A 16230-nucleotide genomic window follows, 5' to 3' on the forward strand; every position below is an offset into this window, starting at 1 on the left:
TAATAACATCCCAAGAACAGAGGTCCTATGTCAGTGGTCATCTGATCCTCCGCCTGAAACACCTCCATTCTCCATCTCAGACTCCTCACTTCCCATTGTATCACATTTTAAATATATTGGAAGCATCCCCTCGACCAGGATATCCAGAATCAGGTCAAACAGACTTTGTCATCTTTTGGACTGCTAAGGAAGAAGGTTTTGGACAACAGCAACCTGCACCTCCACCACCAAAGTTGCAGTCTACCAGGCAGTGTGTGTATCTACACTCCTTTATGGATGTGAAACATGTACAGTCTACAGCCGACACTTAAAACAACTGGAGTCCTTTCACATAGAAGGCCTTCAACGCACTTTGAAAGTGACCTGGCAGGACCGTGTTCCGCACTCAGAGATCCTACAGAAAACCAACTGCATGAGTGTTGAAGCGTCCATCACACACCACCAGCTTAGATGGCTCGGCGATGCCATCTGGACGACAGAGGACCGCCTGCCGTGAAATACGCTGTACGGACAGTTACAACTGGGCCGTCGCTCTTCAGGTGGGCAGAAAAAGTGTCTAAAGGACCCAACTGAAGACTTCATTAAAGAAGTGTGAGGTAAACTCTGCCTCCCTCCAGACTGCTGCGGAACGCTCCACCTGGCGTGGCCTCTGCCCTCTGGAGTGCAGTTGACCGAGGAAAAATAGACTGAACGTAGACCATGACTTCACCGGCCTCAACAGGACAGGCCTTTGTGTGCTCTGTCTGTGGCAACAGTGTGCATCCCGCATCAGATTATACAGTCATCAGTGAACCCACAAGCAGTAGTGGAAGTCATCATCGGATACGATGGACTACCTTAAACAAAGAGTGTGTGTGTGACAATATAGCAGAGATGACTTGGTACTGGATGAGAAGGGACAACCACAGTAACACACCTCCATGCAGTAGGGGATGAGTGTAGAGGAGGAGAAGAGGAGAGGAGAGGGGAGGAAGAGTGGGGTGTTGGGGTGTTTGGTACGGTAGTCTGTAAGACTTACCTGTAAGTCTGTCTGGAAAACATCCTATGGGCGATATTTCAACAGCATAGAAAGGGGAGCTATCGTCAAAATGCATGATATCACGTCAAATACCATGCATTTATAAAAACAAATATGCTTGAAAGTGTCAGGTGTCCATTTTCAGCAATGTTTTATAGTATTTTGTTATGCACTGTGTTGGATTATAAATAGTCTGTCTCCTGTCTTTGTGTGTCTCGAGTCATGTAGCTTATCGTGGAGATTGAGTCAAGGAGATGGAAAGCTAGAGGGAGCGAGAGAGGGAGGGAGGAGAGGAAATGAGGGGTGCTCACTTGGTTGTCGCCTGGAAGGCGTGGCATGGAAGCGGCCCTTCCGTGGCCTTCCATTGGCTGAAAGTGCTCGGTATCCGAGTAACCGTCACGCCCCATCTCTCTCATCTCTACCGTCTGCAAAATAGAGTGAGAGTGGGCGTGACTGTGATGAAGGAATATGACGGGGACAATGATGTGTTTGTCATCCTTTATCCCATGTGAGTGTGGGTGAATGTAGTGTGCACAGAACGGTAGGTTGGTGGGATCTTAATTGGGGAGGACGGGCTCGTGTTAATGGTTGGATTGGAATGAATGGAATAGTATCAAATACATAAAACACATGGTTTCCATGTGTTTGATGACGTTCCATTTGCTTCGTTCCAGCTATTGTTATGAGCCATTTTCCCCTCAGCAGCTTCCTGTAGCATGTAGCATGTAGTGTAGTTTGGGAGGGACTGGGGTTTGAGCCTGGGAAATGGGGACGGGGGAAGGTTTAAGACTAGGTTTAGATCTAGGACGAGGGGCTAGGGCTGTGGTCTAGGAGCTAGGACTTGGACCTGGACTTGGATCAAGAGCAGGAACTGCTGAGGCTTAGGCAGGGGGCTTCGGTGCAGGGGGCTTCGGTACAGGTGGTTTTGGTACAGGGGGCTTCAGTACAGGTGGATAAGGTACAAGGGGCTTCGGTACAGGGGGCTTCGGTGCAGGTGGCTTCGGTACAGGGGGCTTCGGTGCAGGGGGATTCGGTACAGGGGGCTTCGGTACAGGGGGCTTCAGTGCAGGTGGCTTTGGTACAGGGGGCTTCGGTACAGGGGGCTTCGGTGCAGGGGGCTTCGGTACAGGGGGCTTCGGTACAGGGGGCTTCGGTGCAGGGGGCTTCGGTACAGGGGGCTTCGGTACAGGGGGCTTCGGTGCAGGTGGCTTTGGTACAGGGGGCTTCGGTGCAGGGGGCTTCGGTACAGGGGGCTACGGTGCAGATGGCTTCGGTACAGGGGGCTTCGGTACAGGGTTCGGACACACCTACTCATTCAAAGGTTTTTCTTTATTTTTACTATTTTCTACATTGTAGAATAATAGTGAAGACATCAAAACTATGAAATAACATATATGGAATCATGTAGTAGCCCCAAAAAGTGTGAAACAAATCAAAATATATTTTATATTTGAGATACTTTAAAGTAGCCACCCTTTGCCTTGATGACAGCTTTGCACACTTTTGGCATTCTCTCAACCAGCTTCATGAGGTAGCCATCTGGAATGCATTTCATATAAGGTTAACAGGTGTGCCTTGGTAAAAGTAAATTTGTGGAATTTATTTCCTTTCTTAATGTATTTGAGCAAATCAGTTGTGTTGTGACAAAGTAGGGATGGTATAAAGAAGATAGCCCTATTTGGTAAAAGATATTATGGCAAGAACAGCTCTAATAAGTAAAGAGAAACGACAGTCCATCATTACTTTAAGACATGAAGATCAGTCAATTAAGAAAATGTCAAGAACTTTGAAAGTTTCTTCAAGTGCAGTCGCAAGAACCATCAAGCGCTATAATGAAACTGGCTCTCATGAGGATCTCCACAGGAATGGAAACCCAGAGTTACCTCTGCTGCAGAGGATAATTTCATTAGAGTTACCATTCTCAGAAATTGCAACCCAAATAAATGCTTCACAGAGTTCAAGTAAGACACATATCTCAACATCAACTGTTCAGAGGAGAATCAGGCCTTCATGGTCGAACTGCAGCAAAGAAACCACTACTAAAGGACACCAATAATAAGAAGAGACTTGCTTTGGCCAAGAAACATGAGCAATGGACATTAGAGCGGTGGAAATCTGTCCTTCGGTCTGATGAGTCCAAATGTTTGATTTTTGGTTCCAACCGCCTGTGTCTTTGTGAGACGCAGAGTAGGTGAAAGGATGATCTCCGCATGTGTGCTTCCCACCGTGAAGCATGGAAGAGGAGGTGTGATGTTGTGGGGTTGCTTTGATGGTGACACTGTCTGTGATTTATTTAGAATTCAAGGCACACTTAACCAGCATGGCTACCACAGCATTCTGCAGCGATATGCTCTCCCATCTGGTTTGCGCTTAGTGGGACTATCATTTGTTTTTCAACATGACAATGTCCCAAAACACACCTCCAGGCTGTGTAAGGGCTGTTTGACCAAGAATGAGAGTGATGGAATGTTTCATCAGATGACCTGGCCTCCACAATCACCCGACCTCAAGAAAAGCAGCCAACAAGTGCTCAGCATATGTGGAAACTCCTTCAAGACTACTGGTTGAGAGAATGCCAAGAGAGTGCAAAGCTGTCATCAAGGCATGTGATGGCTACTTTGAATAATCTCAAATGTATTTTGATTGGTTTAACACTTTTCTGGTTACTACATTATTCCATATGTGCTATTTCATAGTTTTGATGTCTAGTAAAAATAAAGAAAAACCCTTGAATGAGTAGGTGTGTCCAAACCGAACCTTTGACTGGCAATATATATATATATATATATATATATATATATATTTACCCAAAACATATGGAACTGATGCATACAATTACATTGATGGAAGCTACAATCTATCTGGAATATTAAAGCTGATCTACACCCTAAAACAAATAAAAAAATAACAGTTATTGTGCTGACGTTGCTTCCAGAAGCCGTTTGGAACTTGATGCAACCGAGGACAGACGAGTTTTACGCGCTACACGCGTCAGCACTCGGCGGTCCCGTTCTGTGAGCTTGTGTGGCCTACCACTTTGCGGCTGAGCCATTGTTGCTCCTAGACATTGCCACTTCACAATAACAGCACTTACAGTTGACCAGAGCAGCTCTAGCAGGGAAGAAATTTGACGAACTGACTTGTTTGAAAGGTGGCATCCTATGACGGTGCCACGTTGAAAGTCACTTAGCTCTTCAGTAAGGCCATTCTACTGCCAATGTTTGTCTATGGAGATTGCATGGCTGGGTGCTTGATTTTGTACACCTGTCAGAAACGGGTTTGGCTGAAATAGCCGAATCCACTAATTTGAAGAGGTGTTCACATACTTTTGTATATATATAGCATACTTCAATTTTTTTTTAAAACCGGTACTGGGATACTTTCAGACAAGTCCAGTGACACTTGTGGGTGTCGTAAAGCAAAACGGAGAACACCATCGTTTGGACGCTATAGACGTTTTCGTGAGAAGACCGATTTTCGGGATGTCTCCTGGTCTGACAAACAGTGCTGTAGTTCTGCCACTTTCCACCGCAAATGCAGAAGGCCGACATGGCGTACCCGGTGGATTGAGACGCAGCCAATACAACAAAAACAGACGCATTTTGATTTTGATAATATTATGTTATTTAGGGCTTGGGGGATGAGGGTTTGGGGGCTGAGGGCTTGGGGGATGAGGGCTTGGAGGTTGTGGGCCTGGGGGCTGAGGGGGATAGATGGGTATGGGATGTGAATGGTGGGAGGGTTTAAGCAGGAATAGCCAATCAGGGCAGGTTATAGGGAAACCATCATGTTCACATTTTCCCAATAACTAACTCTAACTCCTAGGCCCTTCATGTAGATCTGAAAGGATTAGTAATGACTCAAAGCCATTAGATGAATGTGCTGTATTACTTACACCTATACACCTTTCAGATCTGTCTAAGTGCCTATAGGGGAGAGGAGCTGTAGGGACCATATGGAACTGGACAATAGGCAGGAATAAAACAGAGCCAGCAGTGACTCTGTGTACGAGTTGATTCAACAATGATGACCCTAAATATCCTGTAAGGAAAGAGCACCAGGACACGAGCTCTATATGAACCAGACCAATGAAATTATGTGGATGTTCAGACAACATGAAACATGAATAGCATGAAAGAAAATCACTATTTCATGTTTACTGGGAACCATTTATTAGTGTGTTCTTGTGTGCAATGACATACTGTACATGTTACATGCACATACTGTATTGATCTGTATTTGTGCGTATGCATGTGCGTGTATATACACTTCTGAGTTATGTCTGTTGTCCAGGGATTCTTCTGGATGCTGGTGTGTGTGTGTGTGTGCGCACCTGTGTGTATGTGTTACCTGCGAGTTATGCCTGCTGTCCAGGCCATCCTCAGAGTGCTGTCCCTCAGGACTCCAGCTGCCTACTCTCTGGGACATCTCCTGAGCCCGCACTGTCACCCACGACTGGCTCTCTGGAACCCCCCCCTCCACCGGTCTACAACACACAGACAGTCAGACAGGCCCCTTGCACACACACACTCACCCCATCCGTCCACTGGTCTATAACACACACACACACAGTCAGACCCGGGACATATATACACATGGATAGGCAAACACGGACACACGCATGCATACACACAAACCAGGCTCCATATACATCACCTTCATCAGACCCTTGCATTCAGCGCTTGTATGAGGCTAACTGAATGCACTCATCCCCACAAACCCATACACCAGCCTTTCTGAACACACTACACACACACATACACACACAGGTCCTCTACACGTGAGGCATGTCCGCCCAGCGTGTCGTCCTGCTCCTCCTTCTTGTGGATGACACTCCACCTGTGGAGCCACTACCCATCCTCCCTCTGGCTGCAGAGAAAGAGGGAGAGAGAAAACAGAGAGAGAGGGAGAGGACAGAGAGAGAGACCCAGAGAGAGAGTTGGATGGGGGGGGGGGGGGGGGGGGGTGGACAGGGGTCTACTCACAGGCTGTTGATGGGATCTGCCGGTTGGGTAGGAGGGAGGCTGAGAGGCCCGTCCTGGATGGGGGAGGGCGGCTCCACGCGCTGAAACAGTAATGTCGTTCGATTCTGTGTGAGATACAACATGGCCGCCGGCTTTAAGGTAGACATACAGGAAATGGGGAAGGTGGAGAAGAAAGTGAGTTCAGAGCAAGTCACAGCATCCAGGGAGGAGGAAGGGTTTCAGTCAGCAGGGGCTGACTGAGCCAGAGCACATTCTGGGAGGGGAGTTGGAGTCCTGCTGTAAATGTGAGAATGGAAGGCTCATGCCAATGAATCATCTACTTCCAGGTCACCATGAATGAAGGGAATTAACCAGAGCCATATCCACTGTATTTGACCTACAGTATACAGTACCTAGCTATGGATTTGGAAGTCTTCCGTTGGACGCTACAAAGAGGTCTGGATTTGTCTGGCATTAATTAAGGTCTTTGTCTACAGTATTTTTTATCTGATCAGACAATGTGCATGTTGCTCATAGGAACACATCTCAAATGACACTATTTCTGATTTTCACCTAGGCTTTGATTCAAAAGAAGTGCACTATAACATGAAAAGGGTGCCATTCAATACACAACCCAATCGACAGGATGGACAGTGTTTACCTCTCCACCTGATTGGATTTCAACCTTGACTTTTGACCCCCATTTGACCTCAAGCAGCTAAATGATCACTATCGGCAACCAGGAAATGAGAGTCGGTGGGTGGAGTTTGAGCCAGTCCAACAATCCGTTAGAGCAGTAGAACAGCAAGACCAGGGAGGGAATAAGAAAGAGTTGAACAAGGCAGAACATCAGTCCAAAAACCCAATGGACAGATCCATCAGGAAGAGAACATTCAAAGTCTCTGTTGAAAACAGATGTTGACACATAAGGAGAGGAGGGAGAATAGTCAGGAAATAATATAAAAATGATGATAGAGAAAGGAAGAGAGGAGGAGAGGATGAGAAAAGGAAAGAAGAGGTAGAAGTCCATGTGAGTGAATATCGAGAGAGAAAGGGGACACAAAGAGGGATAGAGGAAGGATGAAAAAGAGAGAGGAAGACGAGGACTGGGAGTAGACCTGTTGGGAACATACTCTTAGAAAAAAGGGTTCCAAAGGGTTCTTTGGATGTCCCCATAGGAACATCATTTTTGGTTCCAGGAAGAACTGTTTTGGGTTCCAGGCAGAACCCTTTGTAGAAGGGATTTATATAGAACCCAAAGGGGTTCTACCTGGAACCAAAAGGGTTACATCTGGAACCAAAAAGGGTACATCAAATGGTTCTCCTATGGGGACAGCTTAAGAACTCTTTTATGTTCTGGATAGCACCTGTTTTTCTTAGTGTAGGTGAAATGCATGGTGGGAGTAAGTGTGTTCAAATAACCACATACAGTGTCATTCAGTTATTACACATCCACTTAAAACTGACCAACTGCTACTTTTATGTCCGTAAGATATCTGGGAAAATGTTGTTGGGCTGCATTTGGTTTCCAGCTGTGGGCCGTAAAACCATGCCGGCAGTGGGCCACTCCTGGGCCAGTATATACTTGCTAGCTGGAACGGATAATCAATGGTAAGTAGCTGTTTTGGTTTAAGAATTTCACGAGCCATGGCGGGTCAAGTTTAAAGTGGATGGATCACGAAGGTTCCAGGTCATACAAGGAAATAGCACACAAATATTTTTCCAAACAATATTTGTCCAATCGTCATTTCTAAACACTTGGAACAGTTCTTGTCTGAACCTGAACCGTTCGAAGCAAGGGTATTCCCATTCTCCAGGTCCCACCCCTAGTCTCACATCATGATGCACATGCTTATCTATGGCAACAAGCTCTACCTGGAATCATGCAGGGAAGAAACGCTCATCACTGGGATGGATGCTACCCTTCACTAGGTCTCTCCTTATCTAACACTATGGTAATAATACTGTCTGAGATGGTGCAAGGGGGAGGGAAGTCCACTCCTCTGCTCCTGTCCTTCTGTAAGCAAGTAGCAGCAGGGGTGGGGGTTGGGAAGGAGGGGAAGAGAGGTGGGGGTGCAAGGGGGAGGAGAGTGAGGGGCAGCTCAATAAGAGGAGGTGTAGAGAGGGGTACAGGGGAGAGGGGAGAGGATGTGTAGGGGTAAAGGGTGGCAGAGCAGACATTGGCTGGAGAGCAGGATGGGCGACGATTGGATGAGGATGTTGCAGTGACACCATCAATTATCGTCATCGGGCTGTGACATGTCATGTGAGCATGCTGAAGAGTCTGAAAAGTTTGATAACATTTGTTGCCCAAGAAACGTCCGTGTGTGAGAGTTTGTGCTCTGTACATGTTTGTGGTCACGGGTAAGTACACCTTGGGAGCATTAGAGTAAAAGCACGAGGACCAGCTGGGTAGTATGGTTGTGGTTGTGAATGAAGACCAAGGATATGACATGGTCACGGTCAAATGTTCAATGACTTGACTAAGTATTAGGTGACCAACTCTGGAGTCTTCTCAGCTTGTCTTATGAGTCTTCCATTGTAGTTTGACAGGTGATAGAGGGTGGTTTCTACAGTTGTTTAGATGGTATCCTCCTTAGATAGCTCCATCATGTTCCTGAGGCGTTCCTGTGACTTGTTCAATCAAACTATCCCCTGACTCATACTGTAGGTCCCATCTGACCAACTCTTCAAGAAGCATGTACGTATACAAATCTATACACATGGCTAAGGCAGGCTTGAGGTCAGTTTTTAAAGCTCAGACAGAGCCAGACTCTCTCAACTAACTCCTAGATCTTTCAATATCCTGCCTCTCTCACGCCCTTCACATCATGTGTCAGAGAAAAAGAGGAACACTGTTTAAACTTTGAATTTAGTGACTATCCCTTCAAGACCAACCTCTTCCTTGTGCTATCCTGCAAGGGAGGAATGCCAGATGGCAGAAATGAAGTCATGAGGAATTGACATGGATGAGAGTTGTGTATAGAGAGTGGTAGCAGGTGGCCATAGCAGAGCAGGGAAAGTGGCATGCTTCGAGTGCAGTGAGAGAGGAGGAGTAGGAGGAGAGGAGGAGTAGGACTCTGTCTGTAAAATAGGAAACCGTGTGTGTGTGTGTGAAATACAAATAAAACAAAATAAAACCATCTCCGTCATTTAAAACGTCATCTTTTACTTTACACTTAAAATGTTTCTGTAACTGTGTTACAAATACTGCTACAATTTGAACGTTTTATCGTCAGTGGCTTCACATGTGACTACATAAACACAAGATCCATTGTATTGGTTGTATATGCATTCTCTCTGTCAACAGGGAATAGGGGGCTACAGTGCAATGCTACAGTCCAGGGTGTAGGGCAACAGTCCAAGGCCAGGGTGTGGCTAAAAGGCTTGGGAAGACAAGCATCATCATCATCATCATCACCAGCAGTGGATTCACAGCCAAGGAAAGGGAGGATAAAGAGGAACAGGCTTAGGTGAGGAATGTACATTAACGTTGTACAGTCTTCGCCATCCGGAGCTGTGACAAAGACACCCAGCCCAAACCAATTCAACAATGATCGAGAGGGTTCTCTATAGCAAGAAAAATGCCTCTTCTTTAGAAATAATTGTGATTCAGAATTATATCATTGTGCTTGAAATATAATCAGCTGGTTTTCTGTATAGATGCTCTAGCAATAATATAATATGTAAAAATGTAATATAACATGGGCCAGTGACATACTTTGTCCACCAGAGGGCCTCACAGAGTTGTATATCGACTAGGAAGGAAGGGAGGATGGAAGAACACAGAGAGGCAAGACAAGAGTGGGAAAACCCAATGGCAATGGTCCTCTAACCTTTGACCTCTAACCTTTAGCCAGGTGAGGTCAATGATAACAAGTGACCTTACAATAACGTAGTAAGTAAATGCTATAGTAAGACTGGGTGGGCGTGGTTATGGGTTGTCACAGCTCCGCTTTGACCCCTGTACTAACGGCACAGCAGTATTTCTAGTCAGTCTGACTCTGCCCTCAGTCAGTCTGCGTGGTCTGAAGGTTTGGGGATGGTTCCTAGGGACAGTAGTTGTACCTGCTCCGCCTCTAGCCGCGCCTGAGAGCGCTTGGCCTTGCTCTGCCTGTAGTACTCCATGATCATCATGGCAGCGTAGATCTTCCCCACCGTCAGGTCTGTTGCTGCTGAGAGAGGGACAAGTTACCCTGCACGATTAGACCACTACGTATGGGACCCTGAGCGAGAGGGATGGGAGTAGAGGGGCACGCACGCAGAGAGAGAGACACACACTCACACTGGCAAATACACACATATACACGAACACAGAGCTGATAGTCTTTTCACAAACAGACTCGGACTAAAAAATTATCATGTGTCACATTTTCTCTTTCTCTGGTTAACTGTAGTCTTTCTTTCTTTACGTCTTTTCTAGACATAACTGTATTTCTACTGACTGGTGGTCTTCAATCAGAAGACAAGACTCAAGACCACTTCATTGTGTAGATGGGGGACCTGGTAGAGGACTGGACAGTACTAACAGAACTGCTGGGGCTGTTTTGATGCTGTTTTGGCATTCTGAGGCAGGACCGATGGTTCCCCCTCTACTTCTCAATAGAAGGTGGACATGTTGTACTAAGTTCAATTTGGACCTTGTATTTTGTTATCTCCAAACACATAAACAAAACAGAGCTTCAGAATAGAAAATAAGTGCGATAACAGTCTTTGAAAGATAGTAATTTCCAGGATTCTACAGCAGATCACATCTTCACAATAAAAGGGCCTAAAGTCCAGTTCAAAAAAGTGTGTTCACAAGCATTGTGCTATTGGCCATTTCTGTACACTGTTCACCAGCATTGTGCTATTGGCCATTTCTGTACACCGTTCACCAGCATTGTGCTATTGGCCATTTCTGTACACCGTTCACCAGCATTGTGCTATTGGCCATTTCTGTACACCGTTCACCAGCATTGTGCTATTGGCCATTTCTGTACACCGTTTACCAGCATTATGCTATTGGCCATTTCTGTACACCGTTTACCAGCATGCTAAATTGCCACACATTTTATTTCAATTTGGTTTGAACGTTATTAGCAGGGCACAGAAGCCTGTGCATTCTGGTAACATTTGGTACAATTAGCAATCTGGTGACTATAACACACCTGACCCAGATGCCTTTACCTATACTGTAAATCATGCTTCCTTTCATATAATATACGTCTAATATCTACATAGCAACTAGTGCTTTGGCACTTGTGCATTCATTCTACTCCTGTATGTATTTCTCTGATATGCATAACAGCCAGTGTTCTGACCTACAGTAGCACTGTATGAACTAAACCCCTGGAGTGTTCTGACCTACAGTAGCACTGTATGAACTAAACCCCTGGAGTGTTCTGACCTACAGTAGTACTGTATAAACTAAACCCCTGGAGTGTTCTGACCTACAGTAGCACTGTATGAACTAAACCCCTGGAGTGTTCTGACCTACAGTAGGACTGTATGAAATAAACCCCTGGAGTGTTCTGACCTACAGTAGTACTGTATGAACTAAACCCCTGGAGTGTTCTGACCTACAGTAGTACTGTATGAACTAAACCCCTGGAGTGTTCTGACCTACAGTAGTACTGTATGAACTAAACCCCTGGAGTGTTCTGACCTACAGTAGCACTGTATGAACTAAACCCCTGGAGTGTTCTGACCTACAGGAGTACTGTATGAACTAAACCCCTGGAGTGTTCTGACCTACAGTAGTACTGTATGAACTAAACCCCTGGAGTGTTCTGACCTACAGTAGTACTGTATGAACTAAACCCCTGGAGTGTTCTGACCTACAGTAGTACTGTATGAAATAAACCCCTGGAGTGTTCTGACCTACAGTAGTACTGTATGAAATAAACCCCTGGAGTGTTCTGAACTACAGTAGTACTGTATGAACTAAACCCCTGACCTACAGTAGTACTGTATGAACTAAACCCCTGGAGTGTTCTGACCTACAGTAGTACTGTATAAACTAAACCCCTGGAGTGTTCTGACCTACAGTAGTACTGTATGAACTAAACCCCTGGAGTGTTCTGACCTACAGTAGCACTGTATGAACTAAACCCCTGGAGTGTTCTGACCTACAGTATCACTGTATGAACTAAACCCCTGGAGTGTTCTGACCTACAGTAGTACTGTATGAACTAAACCCCTGGAGTGTTCTGACCTACTGTAGTACTGTATGAACTAAACCCCTGGAGTGTTCTGACCTACAGTAGTACTGTATGAACTAAACCCCTGGAGTGTTCTGACCTACAGTAGTACTGTATGAACTAAACCCCTGGAGTGTTCTGACCTACAGTAGTACTGTATGAACTAAACCCCTAGAGTGTTCTGACCTACAGTAGTACTGTATGAACTAAACCCCTGGAGTGTTCTGACCAACAGTAGTACTGTATGAACTAAACCCCTGGAGTGTTCTGACCAACAGTAGTACTGTATGAACTGAACCCCTGGAGTGTTCTGACCTACAGTAACACTGTATGAACTAAACCCCTGGAGTGTTCTGACCTACAGTAGTACTGTATGAACTAAACCCCTGGAGTGTTCTGACCTACAGTAGCACTGTATGAACTAAACCCCTGGAGTGTTCTGACCTACAGTAGTACTGTATGAAATAAACCCCTGGAGTGTTCTGACCTACTGTAGTACTGCATGAACTAAACCCCTGGAGTGTTCTAACCTACAGTACAACTGTATGAACTAAACCCCTGGAGTGTTCTGACCTACAATAGTACTGTATGAACTAAACCCCTGACCTACAGTAGTACTGTATGACCTAAACCCCTGGAGTGTTCTGACCTACAGTAGCACTGTATGAACTAAACCCCTGGAGTGTTCTGACCTACAGTAGCACTGTATGAACTAAACCCCTGGAGTGTTCTGACCTACAGTAGTACTGTATGAACTAAACCCCTGACCTACAGTAGTACTGTATGAACTAAACTCCTGGAGTGTTCTGATCCACAGTAGTACTGTATGAACTAAACCCCTGGAGTGTTCTGACCTACAGTAGTACTGTATGAACTAAACCCCTGGAGTGTTCTGACCTACAGTAGTACTGTATGAACTAAACCCCTGGAGTGTTCTGACCTACAGTAGCACTGTATGAACTAAACCCCTGGAGTGTTCTGACCTACAGGAGTACTGTATGAACTAAACCCCTGGAGTGTTCTGACCTACAGTAGTACTGTATGAACTAAACCCCTGGAGTGTTCTGACCTACAGTAGTACTGTATGAACTAAACCCCTGGAGTGTTCTGACCTACAGTAGTACTGTATGAAATAAACCCCTGGAGTGTTCTGACCTACAGTAGTACTGTATGAAATAAACCCCTGGAGTGTTCTGAACTACAGTAGTACTGTATGAACTAAACCCCTGACCTACAGTAGTACTGTATGAACTAAACCCCTGGAGTGTTCTGACCTACAGTAGTACTGTATAAACTAAACCCCTGGAGTGTTCTGACCTACAGTAGTACTGTATGAACTAAACCCCTGGAGTGTTCTGACCTACAGTAGCACTGTATGAACTAAACCCCTGGAGTGTTCTGACCTACAGTATCACTGTATGAACTAAACCCCTGGAGTGTTCTGACCTACAGTAGTACTGTATGAACTAAACCCCTGGAGTGTTCTGACCTACTGTAGTACTGTATGAACTAAACCCCTGGAGTGTTCTGACCTACAGTAGTACTGTATGAACTAAACCCCTGGAGTGTTCTGACCTACAGTAGTACTGTATGAACTAAACCCCTGGAGTGTTCTGACCTACAGTAGTACTGTATGAACTAAACCCCTAGAGTGTTCTGACCTACAGTAGTACTGTATGAACTAAACCCCTGGAGTGTTCTGACCAACAGTAGTACTGTATGAACTAAACCCCTGGAGTGTTCTGACCAACAGTAGTACTGTATGAACTGAACCCCTGGAGTGTTCTGACCTACAGTAACACTGTATGAACTAAACCCCTGGAGTGTTCTGACCTACAGTAGTACTGTATGAACTAAACCCCTGGAGTGTTCTGACCTACAGTAGCACTGTATGAACTAAACCCCTGGAGTGTTCTGACCTACAGTAGTACTGTATGAAATAAACCCCTGGAGTGTTCTGACCTACTGTAGTACTGCATGAACTAAACCCCTGGAGTGTTCTAACCTACAGTACAACTGTATGAACTAAACCCCTGGAGTGTTCTGACCTACAATAGTACTGTATGAACTAAACCCCTGACCTACAGTAGTACTGTATGACCTAAACCCCTGGAGTGTTCTGACCTACAGTAGCACTGTATGAACTAAACCCCTGGAGTGTTCTGACCTACAGTAGCACTGTATGAACTAAACCCCTGGAGTGTTCTGACCTACAGTAGTACTGTATGAACTAAACCCCTGACCTACAGTAGTACTGTATGAACTAAACTCCTGGAGTGTTCTGATCCACAGTAGTACTGTATGAACTAAACCCCTGGAGTGTTCTGACCTACAGTAGCACTGTATGAACTAAATCCTTGGAGTGTTCTGACCTACAGTAGCACTGTATGAACTAAACCCCTGGAGTGTTCTGACCTACAGTATCACTGTATGAACTAAAACCCTGGAGTGTTCTGACCTACAGTAGCACTGTATGAACTAAACCCCTGGAGTGTTCTGACCTACAGTAGTACTGTATAAACTAAATCCCTGGAGTGTTCTGACCTACAGTAGTACTGTATGAACTAAACCCCTGACCTACAGTAGTACTGTATGAACAAAACCCCTGGAGTGTTCTGAACTATAGTAGCACTGTATGAACTAAATCCGTGGAGTGTTCTGACCTACAGTAGCACTGTATGAACTAAACCCCTGGAGTGTTCTGACCTACAATAGTAGTGTATGAACTAAATCCCTGGAGTGTTCTGACCTACAGTAGTACTGTATGAACTAAACCCCTGACCTACAGTAGTACTGTAAGAACAAAACCCCTGGAGTGTTCTGAACTATAGTAGCACTGTATGAACTAAACCCCTGGAGTGTTCTGACCTACAGTAGTACTGTATGAACTAAACCCCTGGAGTGTTCTGACCTACAGTAGTACTGTATGAACTAAACCCCTGGAGTGTTCTGACCAACAGTAGTACTGTATGAACTGAACCCCTGGAGTGTTCTGACCAACAGTAGTACTGTATGAACTGAACCCCTGGAGTGTTCTGACCTACAGTAGTACTGTATGAACTAAACCCCTGGAGTGTTCTGAACTATAGTAGCACTGTATGAACTAAACCTCTGGAGTGTTCTGACCTACAGTAGTACTGTATGAACTAAACCCCTGGAGTTTTCTGACCTACAGTAGCACTGTATGAACTAAACCCCTGGCGTGTTCTGACCTACAGTAGTACTGTATGAACTAAACCCCTGACCTACAGTAGTACTGTATGAACAAAACCCCTGGAGTGTTCTGAACTATAGTAGCACTGTATGAACTAAACCCCTGGAGTGTTCTGACCTACAGTAGTACTGTATGAACTAAACCCCTGGAGTGTTCTGAACTATAGTAGCACTGTATGAACTAAACCCCTGGAGTGTTCTGACCTACAGTAGTACTGTATGAACTAAACCCCTGGAGTTTTCTGACCTACAGTAGCACTGTATGAACTAAACCACTGGAGTGTTCTGACCTACAGTACAACTGTATGAATTAAACCCCTGACCTACAGTAGTACTGTGTTAACTAAACCCCTGGAGTGTTCTGAACTATAGTAGCACTGTATGAACTAAACCCCTGGAGTGTTCCGACCTATAGTAGCACTGTATGAACTAAAACCCTTGAGTGTTCTGACCTACAGTAGTACTGTATGAACTAAACCCCTGGAGTGTTCCGACCAACAGTAGTACTGTATGAACTAAACCCCTGGAGTGTTCTGACCTACAGTAGCACTGTATGAACTAAACCCCTGGAGTGTTCTGACCTACAGTAGTACTGTATGAACTAAACCCCTGAAGTGTTCTGACCTACTGTAGTACTGTATGTTCTAAACCCCTGGAGTGTTCTGACCTACAGTAGTACTGTATGAACTAAACCCCTGGAGTGTTCTGACCTACAGTAGTACTGTATAAACTAAACCCCTGGAGTGTTCTGACCTACAGTAGTACTGTATGAACTAAACCCCTGGAGTGTTCTGACCTACAGTAGCACTGTATGAACTACATCCCTGGAGTGAAAAGACTACTATAGAGAGTT

General features: G+C 45.2%; 1 protein-coding gene across 1 annotated transcript in view; it reads right to left on the minus strand.

The window, feature by feature from the left end:
* The window catches only part of LOC139365086 (voltage-dependent P/Q-type calcium channel subunit alpha-1A-like), a 174695-nt gene that overhangs the window by 18100 nt on the left and 140365 nt on the right, over nucleotides 1–16230 (minus strand). Inside the window, exons 43-46 of the mRNA XM_071102459.1 lie at nucleotides 10051–10157; nucleotides 6004–6107; nucleotides 5369–5504; nucleotides 1330–1443 (exon numbers count right to left, since the gene is read on the minus strand). Of these exons, the coding sequence (XP_070958560.1) occupies nucleotides 1330–1443; nucleotides 5369–5504; nucleotides 6004–6107; nucleotides 10051–10157 (461 nt within the window). The remainder of the gene's footprint in view (nucleotides 1–1329; nucleotides 1444–5368; nucleotides 5505–6003; nucleotides 6108–10050; nucleotides 10158–16230) is intronic.

This window comes from Oncorhynchus clarkii, chromosome 13 (assembly GCF_045791955.1).
Source record: "Oncorhynchus clarkii lewisi isolate Uvic-CL-2024 chromosome 13, UVic_Ocla_1.0, whole genome shotgun sequence".
In the NCBI taxonomy this organism is placed as follows: Eukaryota; Metazoa; Chordata; class Actinopteri; order Salmoniformes; family Salmonidae; genus Oncorhynchus; species Oncorhynchus clarkii.